This window comes from Chinchilla lanigera, unplaced genomic scaffold (genome assembly GCF_000276665.1).
Source record: "Chinchilla lanigera isolate Chin_1 unplaced genomic scaffold, ChiLan1.0 scaffold00065, whole genome shotgun sequence".
NCBI lineage: Eukaryota > Metazoa > Chordata > Mammalia > Rodentia > Chinchillidae > Chinchilla > Chinchilla lanigera.
The window spans coordinates 10751396-10770805 of NW_004955466.1; the positions used below are offsets into that span (position 1 = coordinate 10751396).

Genomic DNA, 19410 nt, shown 5'->3' on the forward strand with positions numbered 1-19410 from the left:
CGGGAGCCCAGGCGCCCAGGCCGGCGCGCCGCCGCGTGACGTCCGCAGGGCCCCTCTCGCCGGCGGCGGTGTCTCCCGCGTTCCCAGAACACAGTGCGGTTAAGTCGGTTAAATGAAGAACACGGAAGACTCGGGCTTTGCTGCTTCCTAAGAGCACCGCTAAAAAGTGGTCTGGCTGTAAGCTGATAATCAGGTGGCTGTGGTCAAACACCCATTCTAGAACCTTGCCACTCTGAGACCATGTTATCACATATTGTCCATTAGGCCCCAGTAATCCACTATCAACGCATTTTAGAACCATTCCGACGTTAAGGAGATTTCTATTAATGGCCCATGATCCTAAAATGTGACTATGTTTCTAGGGACAGATTTTTAACAACTCAAGGCAGCGATGAGTGATTTTCTGGTTTCAGAGTAGTCTAAGGCCTTTAGAGATTCCGGCTGAGAGATTGGAGGCAGTGCCTGAGCACAGTCACCCCGCCCAGGACCCGTCTCTGAGGGACGCTTTCCAGTCTTTTCCTCAGGACCTGGGACCAAGAGCCAGCAGGTGGCTGCTGCTCCTGTGGCTCCCCGCAGGGTCACTGGCGAGTCCCTTCATGAACAGTCCAAGAAGGATGAAACATCAATCATCAATCCTATGGCTGCTAGAAACTTTTTAAAAAATAAGACCTGGGCTGGAAATTTCTACTAGTGATGTCAAGTAGACTAACAATTCTTTAATGTAAAGGCTCAGCACCCACCTCTTCGGTAGTCAAATGAGGCAGGGTCACTAGGAAGGTGGCAGAGGACTCTGTCTGCTTCTTAGAGACATTTTTTCCCTGTGATGCTAAAACAGATGTCAATACAAACTTTGCCAACTTACTTTTGGTATTTACCATGATATTTGTCTTCTCCACCCCCCCAAAAAAGACTGTATTTCCACTAAAAATTGAAGGTAAAGAGTGGAAATTAAGGAATAAAAATGAGTCATAGACCTCCTGCTGTTTGACTTTCCCTCTAGGAGAAAAACAAAATTTGAAGCCAGGCTCACATGATGGCGGCCCTGTCACACAGTTATCTTTGACCAAATGGGTTGGACTTGGTAGGGCTCCTTTATGTGAATTTGCTTATTGTTTGTTTGCATCGATAGCAGGTTGGCTTTTAAAGACAGGGAACACACTGCTTGCAAGAGAGGAAGTCTGGCTGATTATCTTTAGCATGGGGGCCTCGGTCCTTTCAGATGCACACTGCTTCCTCCTGTCCAGCCCCTCTGCATACAGAAGCCTCCTCCAGTTCCTGATTTGGTTCATTTCTTTCCAACTGTTTTCATCAGAAAAACCTCCCTTTCCAGGTAGTGCCTAGATTTTATTTTACTAAAGTAAAAAAAAACAAACAAAAAAAAATTAACACTACTCAAAGTGTCCTGTTGTTCTTAACAGGCAGTTTGGCAGAGATGCTGCAGGCAATCCAATGCGACATGTCTCAATACACTGGTGCACTACAGTTTCACGTGTAATGTTAATTCTGTCCGAGACAAATCCTATCATCTGTGCGGTTTCGGAGCCGAATACCGAAAGCATCATGGGGGTGTCCTCCCCACTCCAGGGAAAGTCCAAGGGCACCGGGTCTATCGAATCCCACTAGCCCAAGGTCGGAAATGGGGCGTCTGTAGAAATCGGGTTTTATCACAGCAACGTGCGCTGGCAGGTTGCGCGAGGTCAGGAGAGGAAAACAGAGGTGCTCAGAGCAGCGCAGATCTGGGCTTGGATCCTTTAATGGCACGAAAGAAAGGAAAAGAGACGGCTGTCCTTCCCGAAGTTTTCGCGAGAATCCAGGCGGGGATCTGATGAACCTGAACCTGCATCTTCCCATTCGGGTTGCTTCCATTTGCTTGGGATGAGCCGGTCTCCTACCCTATTTCTTTGTGTTCCCCTTTTGCATGATTAAAAACACATCTATATGCATAAGCCAGGGCCTAGCTGTGGCACGCCTGGTTTTGGGTTACAGCCTTGTCGGGCGTGAGGTGCGGGCCGCAGCACGCGGTGTGCGCGTCCGGACTGGTCCGTTCTGGTTAAGTGGAGACGGCACTCGTATGAGGCCTCTGCACTGCAGATAACCGGAATGGGCTGCCAGGCAAGTTGGCGCTGCCCCGACGCCAAAAGGTCCTCTTCTCCGATCCGGGACCCGCCTCTGGCTCTCTGGCCTGCCGCGCCAGGCGCAAAAAGGAGCGGGCGCTGGGGAGGAGCAGGGCGAAGTGTAGGGGAGTGGGAGCGCAGGCTGAGCCGAGGGCCCGAGGCTGCCAGGCTTACCCTGGAAGCGGGGCTCGGGCCGCACCCCCGACCACTCGCCGGGCTCTGCGCTCCGAGCGCCCTCGGACGCTCTCGGCCGCGGGGACCAGCGCTCCCCTCCCGGCGGAGGACGCGGGCGCTCCGGCCTCTCCCCGGTCTCCGCATCGCCCTTCCCAGCCAGGTGTCCGGAGGCCCAGTGGCCGTGCAGGTGGACCTGAGGTGGCCCGGGGCGATCCGGCCGCGGGGACCCACGCGTCCGGCCACGTGGGCGGCGACCGAGGAGAGGCTGAGCTGGGGACACCCCAGAAAAGGTGGGATTAGAGGGACCCGCGTGGGAGCCGAGGGGAGGAAACTGTTATGTGGAACCCGGAGGTTTCCCAAGCCGGAACTTAATTGACTTGATTGAATTTATCTCATCTATGAAGGAAGAAACACTCCCGACCTGAAATGCAGAGGCCAGGAGTTTGTGGGAAAGATAAAGACGCGTGGCGACGGACCCCTGCAAAGCGAGCTGCCCCCACCCCCTTTGTCCTCCAAAAAGAGCACGTTGTTCCCGAGTCAGCGGCTCTGGCCCTTAGGAGGAGGCGTCCTGTCCCCTCAGGATGGGGTCGCCCCCACTGAGCTTTCTGACTCCCCTGCGCCTGGTCTGGACCACAGGGCTGAGCGGAACTCTGCCGGCTGCAGCGAGCCGGAGCTGCCCCGCCCCGCCCCGCCCCGCCTCCCCACCTTGGCCAGGCGGGCTTCACCTCTACCTCCCCTGCCCACAACTGCGTGGTCTGATAAACGAAGCTGTGCAAAGGTGATGGAAAAATTGGCTTCAGAGGGTCTCAGGCTTCCTTCTTCTAACCTCTTTTATGTTTCAGGAGAGAAACTGTCATTATTTTTAAAGGGTGATCTTTCCCCATTCTTTGGGAGCCTTCTTGAAAACTGAAGACAACGTAAGAAACTGGTTATTTTGGATGTACTTTACTATTGCAAGAGGGAACCTGGGAGATTAAGACCCTGAATCTGGGAAAATCTTAAAAGGCTCCCCCGTCCCAATTTCACTTTAAGGTAAACCATAGTAGAATTAATATTATCAAGTATTGGAAAATCTTGCCTTCAAAATTTTAAGTGTTGGTTGTACACTGTGGCTTTTTTTTTTTTTTTTCTTAAATCTGTAAACAGTTTACTTAGGCAAGACTCGGTGAGAGTCAAAAGAGCATGCGCAGCCAGGGGCAGAAAATGAAATAGCCAGGAAACGAAATGGTTGCAACTGCTAACCTTCATTTCAAAAGTTACAATCAAGAGCCACTTAATTTTGGTCAGATTGAAGAACATAAGTTTAAAATGAAATTAAATATTGCTTTTACCTGGGAAGTACTGTGATCATTGCCCCACTTGTCTTTTCTGGTGACTGATTTACAAAACACAGGTCCAGCTGAAAAGGGACCTTTTTTTTTTTTTCTGAGCACTTTAAAAAACTGACCAGGGTGCCTTATGTTCAACTACTGAAATTATAGGTTTTAGAAGATTTCTGAAACTCTTTTGTTCGGAAATCATTTCTGCCCGAATTGCTTTCAGATTCTGATTACACTCCTTCTCATGTTTGCCTCAGAAATTTGAAAGTTTTTTTTAAAAAATCCTCTTAAACAAATAAGAGAATAGAAACAAGAAATTCTTGTCATTCTCATCTTTAGTGAGATATTCCACAGCTCTCCCTCCCTCTCAAAAATTGATCTATTCAAAAACATACTAATAAAGTGCCTAAGAAATAATCCAAATTTGCAGCAGAGAAAGAAGATCCTAGTGATTGTTACTGTCTCTAAATTCAGTTTTAGAGCAGTCCTGATGAAGTCACAAAAAGTTTACAAACCACTGTCATATCTAGTTCATCCGCAGATTAGCAAAAAAGGAAGAAAAAAAGGTTTAAAAAAATGCTAATTTACTCGCTTCCCTACTAAAAAAAAAATTTGGAAAGGTGAGGCTGAATGTAGGCTTCTCATTTCTTAAGTACTGGTATAAAATTAAACTAGACCCAATGTTGTGCTAGAACCATTTTAATATAATTATACATATCTGCCAAATCCAGGAAGAAACGGTTTATGCATATATAACTTTTCCAGTTAACATCTGCAAGCATAAACGACAATGATCTCAGTTTAAAAATTCATCGGGGTCAGAGCCATTGACCAATGTCTCTTTACTGCTAGGTTTACCAACAGTAAATTACAGGTGAATTAATGTCCTTTGTCTCTCTTCTCTCACTTTGTCCAGAGACATTTTGCCGTAAAGTTTCAGTGCAGCTCACCTCCAGCCAAAGGTAATCTTTTTAGATCTGTACTCATTCAGTTGCTCTGAATTTTGCTTATAATTATAATCTATTTAATCACAGAAGGGCCCCTGCAGAGGCGGGGCTCAAGGTTGCATACAATAACAGGAGATCACAGTTTTGAAGTCTAGCACAGATTAAGAACCACAGATGTACCATTTGTATAAGACACACACTGATTGTCTCTTAAACTACATATTGAATCCTTATGAACATTATTTTTTAAATAAAGTAGTGCATCTAGGACAATCAGTCACACAATTCACACAGCCCTGAAAAGTTTTTCAGTGCCAACTACCAGTTGGTCATGAAACGTGAATGAGCTCGAGACACTGTTCATTCCTAAGATTCAACCAAGGATTGGCTAAAACATTGGATCACCTCTGCTTACGAAGGCTATGACCTTCCCTCCCTTCCCTCACAACTTAGTTTTGTTTGATTTTTATTTTTGGTGGTGTTTGGTTGCACACGGCTAGAATGCTTCGGATCGATCACTGCAAATCAGGAAAACCAATGATCTAAAACTATGACAGGATCTTAAGTAGACTGGTTTGTCCATTTCAGGTTGATGGTCGATAGGCCCCTCTAAGGCCTTTCACTTTTCCTTCTATGCCTCCCAGAACTTTGATCAGAGGATTCTGAGCGTCATCCCATCTAACGCTTTTAACCAATGCCTGGCTAAAACTGGAATGTCCAGCCCAGTATATTTAAAAATCACCCACAAAAAGAGGGTCTACAGGTCTTCACAAAACCTGGAATTTCCACGAGGATGTCTGGTCTTTATAATCCAAGCAGTCAGCATTGAAGTTAAGCTTCCAGGAGGCAGTTTGGTCCTTATAATCCAAGCAATCAGTAGTTGAGTTAAAACCCAAGCTTGAAGCTCCATATCCCTGGGTGGAAAGAGAAGCTGGGGACTGATTGAGATGGCTGGTGACTGCATTGGTACCCATGGGACTGAGTGTGGCCCCTGGTCCAGGAAGCTGGTGGTGCATAGGGGTCAAATAAGATCCACAGTCCATGCCCCCAAAGTAGGAAGTTGAGCCAGCATATCCTTGACTATAACCTGAAGCCTGAGTGTAGGTCATGGGATAGGACCTCTGCATGCAGGAGGAGGAGGTGGACAAGGGGTCTGACAGTGGGGAGATGGAGGCTGGGCTCCAGATAGACACGGGAGCACTGCTGCTGGCAATGGTCGGGACTGATGTGCTAGAGGAGGGAGTGAACTGGCCACTCGTTCCACTCTCTGAACTCACTTCCCGGGCTGGAGAAGTCTTCTTTTTGGCAGGTCTCACTTTGTTTTGACCTCCATTCTGCTGTTGCTGCTGTTGCTGGCGGCACTTAGCTCTTCGATTCTTAAACCACACCTTGAAAGGGAAAGGCACTTCTTTAACATGGATTCAACAACTCTTTAGGGAGAAGAGTGGCTCCCCGATTATAAATCTGTCCCACATGAGAGATGAGCTTAAGAGACAATCCCACTGCTCCTGGAGACCTATTGAGACATTCTCATACACGCTTCCAGAACTGTAAGAACATTGGGAGGCTCTGTCTAAAAGCATTCTACCCCTCCTTGTTACTGGCCCAGAACAATAAAATTTAAGAAAATCCCCAAAGTCATATGACTAAAAATTCTCCATCTTGTTTACCTGTCTCATCTCTACTAAACACACATACACACACACACACACACACACACACACACACACACAAACACACACAGAACCCCAGCTGTATTTTGAGGTATTTTCATAACAGAATAGAAGGTATCTGTCTTTTGGAGGGAAATGCAAGAGAAAAGGGGGAAAATAATTCTGTTGTAACATGCCAACAAGAGCAGCCTAAATTCAAAGTTTACATTCCGTCTTCCAGGGGCAACTGGTTCCATCACCTTACTTTGCCTCTCCTAGAAAGATTTCCAAAGAAAGCTCCAAGGAGAAGACACGATCCTGTTGAGGAAGGAAGTCTTAAATCCCCTCTGCTGAAAGCTGCTCTGGGGTAAATGGGGTGATCTGTGTGTTCTCTGCTTTGTACTCAAGGACAGATCTCTCAACTGGTTTCCAGGATTCAAGTCTGTACCTTCAGGGTAGCATTGCTCAGCCTAAAAGTTCTGTTCCCTGTACTATGTTTGCTAGCTTGTCAACTTAAATCTCTGCCTGCAACTCTGAAAATTATCTTTTCATGCTCTGCAAAGGACCAGCTATGTTTGGACAAGTTCTCTTTTGGGCTAAAGTCCTTAATATTTTTTGTCCTCATGAAGCAGCTCTGCATAATGTTGTAACTATGGCAAAAGTGGTGCCCCGAGGCCACACTCAAAGCCACTGAAGACCTTGGTTCAAGCTCCACCAGTCCTAAAACTTCTTCTGACCGGCTTTGAAAAAGCCTGTTTTCTGCTTTGCAGTTCTTGCTGATGTCTAGCACTTTCACAAACAGTCCTACCTAAAGGACAGTCCCAGGTGTGTGTGTGGGGGGGCGGGGGGGTTAGACACTAAACACCTTCCTGAGAACTTGTGGGCTTCTGCTTCAAGCAGGGAAGAGCTGACTTCCCTTTTCCTTTTTAGGGTCAAGTGAGGGGCAGAGTAACTAAACCAAGGGCATGTCGCTAGGTACATTTTGCAGATATTTTATCTGTTTAAATGGCCCAGAACTAGAAAATTCTGTTCAATCCCTAAGAAGTTAAAGAAAATACACTTTTATTGTGTTATCTTATTTGGTAAAAGCACCAGATGTTTCTATAGCCTGGCTGTGCTTCCAGTTTAGATTATGACCTTGAGCGAGTCATTTGCTCTGTTTCTTTACTGTGAAAGTATTTCAGTTACTCAAGACCCAAGCTTCCTGCACATATAAAAGTCTGTGAGAATAGCAGAGCATTTCCACACAGAGAGGAGCAAGGTGTAAACGCCACTGACTCCCACTGAAATCTACCTGGGGGTGGGTCTCTGCCCAGCAGAGAATGAGGGTTCTAGGACTTTATCATGATAGCCAAATTGCTACTCTTACCTGGCAACCTGGGCCAAAAGACCTTTGCTTATAGGATTAAGAGAGGAGCAGGAGGCCAAGGAGAGTGGTTTACTGGTCCCTGGTTGTTTAGAGCTGTAAACCTGCCTTGGATCCTGGGAAAGGGGAGGCATGTCCCGTGAGGACGGCTCCTACCTGCACCCTGGATTCAGGCAAGTTGATTTTCAGCGCCACCTCCTCGCGCATGAAGATGTCTGGGTACCGGGTCTTGGCAAACAGAGCTTCCAGCACGTCTAGCTGCGCCCGGGTGAAAGTCGTCCTCTCTCGCCGCTGTTTCCGGGGGGTGGCTGCAGGACAAGAAGCCCAGGGCCCTTTAGGGTGGGGGAGCAGTTTCTCAGTCACGGGGTCTCCATGGCTCCTCAACTGTCCAGTCCTCCCGCATTCTACCCGAGGCTAACCCTACCCCTCAAGGTCTGGCCCTGATGCACTGCACTGCCATACCAGAGAGGCCCCCAGTTGGCTGACTAGAGACCACTCCGACTGGAAGGTCACTTGGAGAAAGCTAACAAAACAAATGAAATTTTTTTAAAAAACAAAAAAACCTCAACTCCTCCAAAATCCACCCCCCCAAAAAAAAAACTAGAACACAACTAGAAAAGCCTCAGCGAAGTCAAAGGATCTCCAGCGGAGACCCCAGGGTAGACGGGGCGAACCTCTACCCTGCTCACTGGTGTTAGCACTCTAAAGGCCTTTTCTTCTCCATCTTTAAAATGGGGATATAGCTCAACAAAACAGCTGAATGCAAAGCACTGGCAGGGTGGGAGGGGTCACACTTTTGGGATTAGGCCAGGAAGACCCGGGGCAAAGCCTTGAGAGCTGCAAAGGATGCTTACTGAGGAAACTCGGCTTCCCCGAGCTACTTCTGAGGAACTGGGCACCGCAACAGGAGGGCCAAGGGCCTCCTGCCCAAGCGACAAGGAACATAGCCATCTCCATCTCACCCCAGTGCCTGTCCCAAGCCACTGGAATTAAGGTCAACAGTGAAGATTTCCTGCAACTGCGGCAGACACACCTCTTGGATTCTTCCCAGCTGGTCCACACCCGTGGCTCTCAGCGGTTTCTTCCCGAGGAAAACCCAGTGGGCACCTCGCCTGGAGCCGGGCTGGGACAGTGTGGCCTCCAGCCCGGTGCTCGAGGGACGGAGGGTGTTAATCCCTGTGGGGCAGGTGGCCACAGGCTCACTTACCCGGGTAGCCCACGGAGGGGTGCAGCAAGTCCATGCCCGAAGTGGTCAGACTCAGCCCATTGACTGCATAAGGCGGTTGCTTAAGATAAGACATCATGCTAAGGTTGTTTGGAGGCGCAAAGTCGGCCCAAATCGGGGGGACCCAGCCAGATGGTCTGAATTCGCCTGGAGTGGACGGGTCCAAGGTCGGTGGTGGGTGGTTCTGGAGTGGTGGAACTAAGGGCAAAGCAAACAAATAAACAGAAGAGCTGGTTTACTGCTTCGGAGGTAGAGGCTCTCCCACGTTCCACCACTAACTAAAGAGCCCAGCCAGGCCAGGCAGGGGCTTTTAAAGGACTCGCAGACAACGCCCCCCCTCCCTACCACCACCACCACCACCACCACAGCTGCCTGGAACTGCAGGGAGACCTGATAAACCTGTCTTTCCCCACCCCCACACTAAACTTAGAAAAAGAAGGGACCCTAAGAAAGCAATTACAATCAGCCTTCCCCCAGAATAAAACCCCACGCCTTCAAATGCACACCTCGCATTCCTATCCCAGCATTTGCATAGGACTCATTGGCTGGCACTCGCTAATTGTCTCAAACAAAACTTGATTGGGGCCATTTGCAGAGACAAAGAACTCTTAGGCTAAATAAATAATGCTGATAACAAAGCCCATTGGTGAGAAACAAAGAAACAATTCAAGAAATCTACCTCTCCCCAGACTGTTGCCTTTCCATGGCAGAGATTTTAATTATCTTAGCTTTTTACCACTTTTGACTGCTTCAAACCTACAACGTCAATGCAGTCAACATCTAAAACACCAACTCGCTAAACAACAAACTTGAGAAAACTGCCCGGCCACTGTTCTTCCATGTTTAAAGTCATTTCCAGTAATCATTTTCACCTGATTAGTAGTCTCGATAATTAGATTTCGAGGTAAGTAACAGATTTATTAGGGTTTTGGAGAACCTTGATTATATGTGTCTAAAGAACTAAAGCTAAACAAACAAGCATTTAATTTTTAAGCAACACCCATCAAATATTTAAACACACTGCAAAAAAGTCTCAAGATTGGCACAAGGCTTGTCAGAAATTGCGAAGTAAAGTGAGAATCCCGGCAATCAGATAATAACAAGCCCACATTTGCAAGCACAGGGGTGTGCGTTTGTAGTGCCAGCCGCTTCCATGTTGATTTAGATGTGTGGAGGCTGCAGATCCTGTGGAGGCAAATTTTCGGACATTTGGGTCCTCAGCAACTGCGGTGCAGTTTCCTGTTAACTTGAACTGCCTTTTGCACATTTTAGTTTTGGAGGAAGTAAGTACATAAACACCCAAAGTTGTGAGACTAACAGAATTTCACCCTCCCTTTCAAGTTCCCTACTATCGTATAAGAAAAGGAGCTGAGGGAGGAGGGAGAGAAAGAAGTTAATTTACTTTCTTCATCTGGCCTCTCCCCTCTCCTCCCTAGCACAGAGATCCAAAATAGGTGGGACTATAGCCCGGCAGATTTTGCAAATCTAGCTTTAATATTCCTCAAACATGGCACTTACCCCGCAAGAATCTCTACTTTGAAACTTTGACACTAGCAGAGATTGACTCAAAATGGCGGATGCAAGACTAGGAGTTCCCCCCTTTTAAAATAAGTCTCAAAGAGTTTTAAGCATCCTGGGTTTTTGTATTTACATTGCTGAAGACACAAAGTTCCACAAATGGAACTTGGTGACTGCAACTTCTTCCTGATTAAAATTCAGAGCGCAAAGTCACACTGTTCCATTTAAAATACAATTTAATGAAATTTTATAAATGTTCTTCTTGGAGAAGTTTGAAAAACTAATTTAGTCGCTCCTACCACAAAGACTGTATGTTTTTTATTCTTTTCTTTTAAAGATGCAGTTATTTGGAGGCTGTGAAAATAATACTGCTTTAAAATACAGTCTCGTATTTGTTTAGATAGTGCCTAAGCTGGGGTTCTTTTTTGATTAATACAATCTTCCTGCCTTGTAAAATTCTCAACTGCCAAAGAGAAACCTAAAATCATCTCAAATGTACACATGAGAAATATGGAAATGTTTTTACATGTCCAGCTCTCACCCAATTAGAAATGCCTGACACCCCATACAATAAATAAAGTAGCACATTCCAACATAAAAAGCAGTCAGAGACAGAAACCACCAGGACTGAAGTCCTTCTTGGAGCACCTTTGCTCTCACATCACAAAATGGCTAAAATTCTCAGTACAGACTATTTTCACTTTTACTCCTGGATCCACCTTTAAAAAGAAAAAGGAAAAACAAAAACAAAACCCCGGGGGTGCTCTCACCCGCCAGCCTAGGTACGCACCCCTCCAGGAAGGGGCGCTGGGCCCTTCCACCTAACTTTCAAAGTCCGGTAAGGAAGCCTGAGTACCTTCCTCTCCAAGCACGGTCCCGAAGGGGAGAAAGAAATTACCCTTTCCAAACCCGACGCCTCGAGAGGACTGCAGGAGAGGCGAGGTGGCTTCTGGAGAACTCCTATCTGGAGCGATCGGCAGTAGCGCTGCGACTCCCGGCGCAGGAGGCTCGCTCCCCGCCTCAGCCCGCGCCCCGGCCCGGCTCCCGCCCCGGCCTCGGCCTCGGCCCCGGCCCCGGCCCTGCACTGCCCGCCGCGGCCTGCGCAGCCTTATATGTAACGGTCAGCCCGTGCAATCTGTCGCTTCCCCTCCCCCTCCCTTGTTTTTTTTTTCCTTCTAAGAAGCCCATCTACCAGTTGCTGTGTCCTCGCTCAATAATAATTACCTCGTCCGAGAATTAATTATAATAAATGTTTTCTTGATAAACTAACGAGATAATCCGAGGGGCACACGTCCCTTAATTACAGGCCGCCGCGCTCGGCTCTGCTGCTCGTCCTGGTTGATTAATTTTCTGCATGATGGAAAGGAAACAAAACTGCGCGGACTGGCGACTGGCCTGCGGCTGGGAGACAACCGAGAGGAGGAGGAAGGGAAGGATGGAAGGAAGGCAGCGAACGGAGAAATGCCGGGCCCGCGCGCATCAGCCTGTCCCCGGGAACACGAGTGAAAGTTTCTGGCCTCAGGGAACAGCTCTGCCACCCGCGAGGGAGGAGGCAGGAACGTGCCAAAAGGGTTGGCCCTGACTATTAATTACCGTGGGGCGAGGGCCGGCGCAGGCCCTGGGAGGAGAGGTCTGGGTGTCTACCTGGCCCGGGGGAGGAGTCTCCTCTCCACTCCTCTCTGGGCGAACAACTTTCGGAGGCCGGAGAAGCCCGAGGGGCGCAGGGGAGCCGCCAGCCCGACGCTGGGGCTCGGGCCCTCCCTCCGAGTCCTCTCCAGGCCCGCGGGCTCGGCCTGCCCTTTGCGCCGGCGATCGGGCGTTCGGGTTTCGGAACTCTGGGTCCCGGGCCAGACAGACGCTTTGCACAGTCGCTCGAACGCCGTCTACCCCGAGACTTCCGCAGAGTGTGCGGCGGACGCGTCCTCAGGCCCCGGGCGGGCCGAGACCCCGGAGAGGTGTCCCCGGGCGGCCCGAGCGCCACGCTGCGCCTCGGCGATGCTCTCGATCCCGGCCCTGCCCACGACGCCTCATGGTCCCCGAGCCCGCGAGGCCGAGCCTGGGGCCCCGGGAAGGCAGGGTGCCCAGCCGTGTCCCCGCCGGCGGCCTCGGCAGAGCTGGGCCCGCGCTGCCGCCAGGTGCGCGGAGGACCCTCCGCGAAGTCCCCTGGAAACCCTGCTTCCTCGGCCTCGGCCTGGGGACCCGGGCGGGGACCGCGGCAGCCGCGAGTGCGGCGGCCAACTGCACTCCCTGGGACGTTTTTTGGGGTGGGGGTGGTGGTGATGAAAAAGAGCAGGAGACCTGAAGGCCTTTGGGAGAGGCCGAGACCGAGCTGCTGCGGCTGGGAGAGGGGAGCGCTGGGAGCAGAGGCCCCACTGCCGCCGGCTCGGTTCGCCCGAGTCTCGGCCCGTCCCGAGGGACAGGGACCGGCGGGCCGGCCTCACGCCCGAGGAGCGCCCGCCTCGTTATTATTACCATTGTTTCTATCCATCCATCCATCTAGCTACGTCTGCATCTTTTTGTAACGTCCTTGGGATCCATCCAAACGACCCCCAACCAAATTTGGGGCCCGAAACGCAGAGGTCGAAGGGAGAAACCCAGAATGGTGTGGACATAAAAACAAAACCACACACGAAACCCCTCCCAAGCACCCAGATTAAACTCGTAGGCTTTCGACTAGGATTTGCAGCCGCGGCGACCCTAGGAGCTCGCTCTCTCCCTCCCTCCTGCTCCGCCCTCTCCCCAGATCCTCAGTTTTTCGCAGTGATCGTTACAGTATTACTCTGACCAATTTGCAAGAAAAAAAATACACCACGTTTCAGAAGAACTCCGCATTCGCAGATGAGACGGCCCACTGGAGGCGCCTGGGCAGTGGAGGCAGACAGAGGGACACATCTCGACAGGGTACAGACAGGGCGGACGGCACTTACCTTACGGCCGCATTGGAGGTTAGAAAAAAAAATCAAAGTATCCTTCAAAATCCCAAATATCCAGCTATCCTAAAAGAAATCAAGAGTATTGAGTTAGAAACCTTGCCGTCTTCACCATTCCATAAAAAGTAAAACACAACCAAAAACAAAAACCAAAAAAAAAATTAAGAGTACAGAAAGTGAAGAGCGTGGCCCGAGGTGGAAACACTCGTGTGCCCCTCCACGATACATACAAGGTGGACGTGGTGCGCCAGGGGTGCTCTCGAGATTTTTATTTTTAATCACAGTGGAAGGCGAGTTGGAGCTGAGGCCGGTTGCGCTCTCAGGGAGATTTGCTGAGAAAGCGCCTCTCTGGCAACTTTTTGACGCAAACTCTCCAACCAATGGCAGGGAGAGAATGATTGACACATCTAAGCCAGAGGGAAAATAATAAAAACACACAACGGGGGAGGAAAACAGGCCGCTGCTGCACTGGGGGACGAGCAGTCAACAAATCCAGGCCTCTGACATTACCAGAATGTTCTTGAAAGACACTGCGCTCCGCTTAAAATATACATTATGGGCCGGGGCATGTGAACTAATTGTGTAATTAAAATGATGGACAGGGAGGCCTTCCCTCACCTTTGCGTCCTCTGCTTTCTTTACACTCCTTTCCTGTCTCCCTTTTTATTTTAGGGAAGGGAGAAAGGACAACCCGACAGCGTAGATGGGAAGATAACACATATTTAAGCCCAGGCCGGAGAAGGGTGGGCGTGGGGGCTGAGAGGGTTCTCTCGCGCCGCGGTGAGTGGACCAGAAGCAGGAGGGAGCCAGCCGGGAGCTGAGCCGCCCGCGCCCTCCAGGCCCGGGCCAGGCCACACTGGGGACCCGAAGGCCAGGAGCAGGCCTGGCGGTGAGGGGTAGGATGTGGGGAGACAGACACCAGCCCAAGAACAAACTCTTTTGAAGAACTCTGGTTCCTCTGCATTCTTTAAGCACTTGTCCGCAAGCGAGAGACCCAAGCTCCGCGTTTGGTGGAGCTGAGAAAATCTGGGCAGGTTGTGAAGAGCACGAATCCCCAAACCTCACTCCAGGACCGGCTAGGGGAGGCAGGGCGGGGAGACCAGGCCCTGCGAGCGCAAGCAGGGGCCCCGATGGATACGGTTACTGCCGGAGAACCGACGCCCCCAAAGCCAGGCTGCGGGCCTGGAGCTGCCCGGCCCGACCATCCGAGCCGGGGCCAAGCGCGCGGGGCGGCGTCGGGACCCGGGACCCGCGGGCAGAGCCGAGCGCAGCCAAGTTGTCCGCCTGGCAGCGCGAGCTCGACCCAGCAGCTTTCAAACGGATCCGCGCCCCTAGGAAAGCAGAAAGCGCCTGGGCGGGGTGCGGGGGTGGAGGGCCAGGGCGACTCAGCTCGGGTGCGGACGCGGGTGGGAGTGGGGCGGCGGGCGGCGGACAGCGATGCTCTCCCAGCGCCCGGGGCGGGAAAAGAAAATAAAATCTCTCTCCGCGCCCCACCCCCGCCACCGCCACCGCCACGGCAAGTGGGCCCAGAGAAACAGCTCGCTGCCTTTAATTTGGGGACCTATGTTAATGAAGTTGGTAATTAATTCGTCGCTTTGTTGTCGGTTCTTATACTGTATGTGTAATCAAATGTGGCCGTCCTTGGGATTTACAGCAATTAGCGAATTACGGAGTGCGCACGAGGCGGCGGCTTCCGACGCCGGGCTGGGCGCGCTGGCCGGGCCGGGCTCCCGGCTCTGCCCGCGCAGGTGTCCCGGCCCGCCGCTTCGGGAGCCCGCGCCGCGAGGACCCACAGCCGCGTCCCGTCCCTGGGAGGCAAGACTTTCCGGGCCTGGGCTGGGGGAGGGTGAGTACGCGCCTCGAACACCACCCCGCCCCCACCGGGCCGACACCTGGCCGCGGCCCGAGGCCTTTCCGGGGAGGGGAGAGGGGACAGCGCCCCGGCAGTGCGTCCCGGGTAGCGCGGGCTGCGGAGATGCTGGTCCGTGCCTGGGTCACAGTCACGACGCCTGGCGTGGAGGAAGGGCCAACCCACGCCATCACCTGGAGTAGAGGCTCCTTCCTGTCTCCACCCTGGAAAAGACAGGGCTGTGCCCCAGTTTGACCGTAATGATGTTGCGATGGTCAAAGAGAAAACGAAAAATGAACTTTGTGGAGCTGGCGCTGGGAGGCCTGGGGGGCATGGGGGGGCGTATAGCAGACTCGCGCTTGCGATTTCCTCGAAGTGAGAAATGTTGGACTGGGAAAGCCCTGTGCGGGGTAAAATCCCTCAACTCCGAGATGAAGGTTTAGGTCGTCCTCTCTCTCTCGGGTGCCAGGGCGCCGGACCTCACGGGCAATTCGGGGTTCTGCTGGCCCGGGCGGGTTGCTGCGGGTGGGGCGTGGGAGGGCCTTCCCCTGGTAGCGCGGCTTCTCTGGTGCCCTCTTGTCTAATAACTTCGCCGAAACACGAGGCCAATAAACCGCGGGGTGGAAATGGACAGTGTTAAATAAACAAGGGTCTCTTTAAAATTCTCATCCACTTCAGATGTCTAAAGTAAGATTGTGATGATTTTGTCACGGTTTGGTAAATTTACCCCTTTAAGAGGCTTTCATAAATCCCAGAACACACCTTCAGCCAGATTTGAATATAGATTTAGGTTTTAAAACCCAGAAGCTGGAAACACCGCTTTATCAAAGAGAATTTCCCTTTAGCTTAGCAATGTGCTGAAGCTCTTAAAAGATTGGATCGGAGAGAGGGTGAGAGAGAGGGAGCGAGACAGAGGAGAAAGAGAACTAGAGACAGAGATGCAGACAGGGAGGGGGAAAAAGACTTTCTTTCTAGAGGAATTCTGCCCAGACTCTGCAGCAGTTGGTAGCAGGCAAGCTTTCTCCAGGGTGTCACTTGGAAAAGTTGCAAAATTGCTCTTCACCTGTAAGAACATGCTCTTTATCTTCCAGTCTCTTCTTGTCAATTTGGAAACTGCAGACAGCCCGGCTCAGGTACAGTTTCCACAAACCCTCCTCCAGGTCAGGACAAAAGCCATGGGCTGGGGTGGGGGCGCCGGGCTGTTTCCCTGAAAACCTTAGAGGCTTGGTGGGAGAAAAAGGCTCCTGGGATGAAAACTTCTCACTCTTGATATCCAGTAAGTTCTCGAACTTCCGATATACTTGCTATCTGTTCATTGCATTTCCTTCTGCTGTGCTTCACTTTCCTTCCCTATGTCTGTCTTTCTTTTTTTTCCCCTGTAAATCCAACTTAAGGTAGCATGCCTTGTATTTTAAAATAATTTGCATGAACAAGTGGATTGTTTTTAACTGCCATGTGTACAGTTATCTTGCTATGCATATGAGATGTAAGTATTCCCAAGCTAAAGGAAAAACAATACACAGGGAATCAAATTATTTTTCAAAGCTTACATGCAGTTTCCAGCATACGGCTGATATTTATATTTTGAAATTTAGATTCATATTTAGCCCTTACTAGGCTCACTTTCACCGCCCCACATGCCAGGCCAGTTTAAAATATTTCAAACTTTCCTCCAAGTTTATTAACTATGGTGTGGGGGGGTTGGAGGGGGGAGGGGAGAAGTAAGAGATCCAGGGATTCTTCCAGGCTAATTAAAAAAGGAGAAGAACAAAACCTATATTCCGTGAGAACACAGCCTCTCAGGGGGAAAGGAGCCAGTTAGAGTCCCCAAACACTGACTTCGGAAATATGAAGCTTAGTTTCCAATCTTTTCAGCAATTCGGTGGATGGTGGGGCACCACGTTTTGCCTGAGAACTACCACAATAATTACAAAAAAGCCGTTAGAGTTTTAGATATGACTTTGTTACAAACTTTGTCAAGATTTATTTTGATTAATTTTTAAATGAGGATTTAATACTAGCAATTCAGGCCGAATGGGGAGGGGAAGTATAAAGCAATAGATCCCGTATGAGTTGAGCTTGGGTCGCTCCTTTCCTTGCTTTGCAGTCGCCTCAAAGAAGAGTAAAGGAGAAAGAAACAACTTCAAAGATAGGATTGTGCTGTCTTGATAAAAGAGTAGGAGGCAAACTCCAAATGCTAAAATAGAGGGAAAGAGGACCATGTTGTTCCGGAATGAAACGGATTAAGATTGTGTGACAAGTGTGAGACGTGGGGCTGGGAGACATTTATAGCTGAGTGTGAGCCGCGAGCTATGCGGCTGCTCCGGGCGTGTGGGCCAAGGGTGTGCACAGAGCAGTTAGGGTGAGAGAGAGGAGGCTAGTGTGGGTGAGTGTGAGAGATGGAGGTATGTGTGTGTGTGTGTGTGTGTGTGTGTGTGTGCGGGTTGTGGACGGGAATGTGGAGGGAGTGATGAATAGTGCTGGCTGTCAGTTTACATAATTTTCATCTCCTGGTCCTGAAGTTTCCTTGAAATCAATTCTACTGCAGGCAGCAGCCCTGAGCTTACAGAGCTGACATAAAATAACCATTACAGTCCAATATCTTGCCTGTTTGCAAACTTCATTTAAAACTGGGGGAAAAAAGACCCAGGAATGGTTTTGTAAGAAAGAAAAAAAAGAAGAAAAGAAAACCACAGTGAAGCTTTAAACTAGTTTGGATAAATCTCTAATCTTTTATTTGTAACCTTTTACAAGCTTTATTTCCCGTATATGAAAAGCTTCTTTTATATGGGCACGACAGACTTTTCCTTTGGATTTTTAATTAGAGCCCATCAATTGTAGCCATATTTAAGAATCAATATAAAGTAATCCTTCGAGATGGGATAAGGTTTTAATCGAAAATCTAATTTCCCACTCTTTGCAGATCATTTTAGGGGCTGGTTGATTAAAAAAAAGTTCAATATTTAAAAGACGCAACACCTAAAACCCGGAAAAGATCATGTCTACAAGAAACCAACTGATGCTGACTTACAAAGAAAAAGTCTGTTGTCAGGAACTTTTTTTCCTACTTAGAAGAATTTCACTTATTTTTTTCAAGCACTATTCTCTTCTGTGAGTCCTATGAAAGTATGCACATAGACCAGGGAGCGGGAAAAGAGAAATTATTTTTTCCAAACAGTGTATCACATGCAAAAGAGAGTAACTTAAATTTTTTATCAACAAAGAAAACATAGATCTTGACAGATCCCTTTCACTACATGCTCCTCAGTTCCCAGGATTACAGACTGAATAGCACACACTTTTCATTTTTTGTTCATGGATCCCAACTTTCCACTTTCGCATTCAGGAATGAATGTTTCTGACCAATTTTTGAACTTCACATTTAGAACTGGCAATTTTTTTAAACAATGAAGAAGTTGCTTATCATAAAGGCAAAGAATTTTAAACAGTTCTATCAGAGTTGCTGGCTTTCAATTTGTATTTTTTTAAAAATGAAAAGAAACAGACAAAAACTGATTATAGATGTATAGTCCTGACACTTCTTTCCTGCGGAGTATCAAGTTGAGATATTTGGCCGAATACCTAAATGTTATAGTACATTTTCAACATTCACCACTTCAAAGATCTGCAGAGCATCTCTAAACTAGAAGGACCCCCCCCAAAAGTTTACAGAGGTATTCTCAGACAGTTCCTGTGTTTGTTTTTATTGTTGTATCTGTTAAGTTCATTGAAAAAAAAATGAACTCTTTGTGTTTGCTTTTTAAAATCTGAACGAAGTGGGGCTGAACATGTTTGATACCCATGATTTTATCTGCAGAAATTTCAATTTATTTAAAAGGCTTGCGTTTAATGCATTACATACCGCATGAATTTTAGAGAAACCCTCTTGTATTTCTCCGTAATCGTGTCTAATGAAAACCTGGGATTTTCCACTATTAAAAAAAGTGAAAATATAATGCATCTTCATTAGGAAAATTGACTGCTGTGCTCGCAACGGCTCTTAATTGAAAAGGCAACCTATTTTAATGGTGTGGTTGAGAAGAAGATTACATACTTTATCCAAACACAAAGACAATTAATAATGAGAAGCAGGCTGCTGCCATTAGCTCTAATGCAGTTGCATCAATGTCAGCGAAAAGTGCTCGTACCTGAAATGCTCCGTGCAAACTCCCCCGGCTCCCTCCTGCCCTAATTCACCCACTCCCGATCTGGGGTTTCTCAAGGTGCAAAGCGCCAGGCCGGCTGTAGTCTGGCGGGCTACCTCGGGCAGTGCGAGGCCGCGCTGCGCTCCCCGTCGCCCTGCGCTCCCCGCCGCC

At 49.2% G+C, this 19410-nt stretch overlaps 2 protein-coding genes across 6 annotated transcripts; one reads left to right on the forward strand and one right to left on the reverse strand.

Moving 5' to 3' along the window:
• The first annotated feature begins 20 nt into the window (after window positions 1-20).
• LOC102024541 lies at window positions 21-7443 on the forward strand. 3 transcript variants are annotated; one of them, XM_005399200.1, is made up of 5 exons: window positions 1819-2578; window positions 2693-3066; window positions 3157-3320; window positions 4524-4569; window positions 6448-7443. In XM_005399200.1, exons 1-3 carry the CDS (start codon window positions 2101-2103, stop codon window positions 3196-3198), a joined length of 894 nt encoding a protein of 297 aa, XP_005399257.1. In that variant the 5' UTR covers window positions 1819-2100; the 3' UTR covers window positions 3199-3320; window positions 4524-4569; window positions 6448-7443. The 3 variants fall into 3 exon arrangements, 2 of the variants coding, with proteins under 2 accessions (XP_005399257.1, XP_013377328.1); XM_013521874.1 differs by having other exon boundaries at window positions 6486-7443; XR_001236768.1 differs by lacking the exons at window positions 1819-2578; window positions 2693-3066 and adding an exon at window positions 21-177 and having other exon boundaries at window positions 3131-3320.
• Window positions 3748-13562, reverse strand: Otx2 (orthodenticle homeobox 2). 3 transcript variants are annotated; one of them, XM_005399198.2, is made up of 5 exons: window positions 13476-13562; window positions 13243-13311; window positions 8780-8995; window positions 7729-7880; window positions 3748-5942 (listed from the first exon to the last, which is right to left on the reverse strand). In XM_005399198.2, the coding sequence occupies exons 3-5, from the start codon at window positions 8874-8876 to the stop codon at window positions 5322-5324; spliced, it is 870 nt and encodes a 289-aa protein (XP_005399255.1). In that variant the 5' UTR covers window positions 8877-8995; window positions 13243-13311; window positions 13476-13562; the 3' UTR covers window positions 3748-5321. The 3 variants fall into 3 exon arrangements, with proteins under 3 accessions (XP_005399255.1, XP_013377330.1, XP_013377329.1); XM_013521876.1 differs by lacking the exons at window positions 13243-13311; window positions 13476-13562 and adding an exon at window positions 11540-11922; XM_013521875.1 differs by lacking the exons at window positions 13243-13311; window positions 13476-13562 and adding an exon at window positions 11214-11354.
• Window positions 13563-19410: the final 5848 nt, after the last annotated feature.

Bases quoted from the DNA above. Each gene is read 5' to 3' on its own strand.
- Otx2 (XM_005399198.2), bottom strand. From the start codon at position 8,876: ATGATGTCTTATCTTAAGCAACCGCCTTATGCAGTCAATGGGCTGAGT. The intron at 7,881-8,779 runs GTAAGTGAGCCT...CTTGTCCTGCAG, and splicing joins CCCCTCCGTGGGCTACCCGG to CCACCCCCCGGAAACAGCGG. The intron at 5,943-7,728 runs GTAGGAGCCGTC...TTCCCTTTCAAG, and splicing joins TGCCTGAATCCAGGGTGCAG to GTGTGGTTTAAGAATCGAAG.
- LOC102024541 (XM_005399200.1), top strand. From the start codon at position 2,101: ATGGGCTGCCAGGCAAGTTGGCGCTGCCCCGACGCCAAAAGGTCCTCT. The intron at 2,579-2,692 runs GTGGGATTAGAG...TCATCTATGAAG, and splicing joins CTGGGGACACCCCAGAAAAG to GAAGAAACACTCCCGACCTG. The intron at 3,067-3,156 runs GTGATGGAAAAA...TTATTTTTAAAG, and splicing joins ATAAACGAAGCTGTGCAAAG to GGTGATCTTTCCCCATTCTT.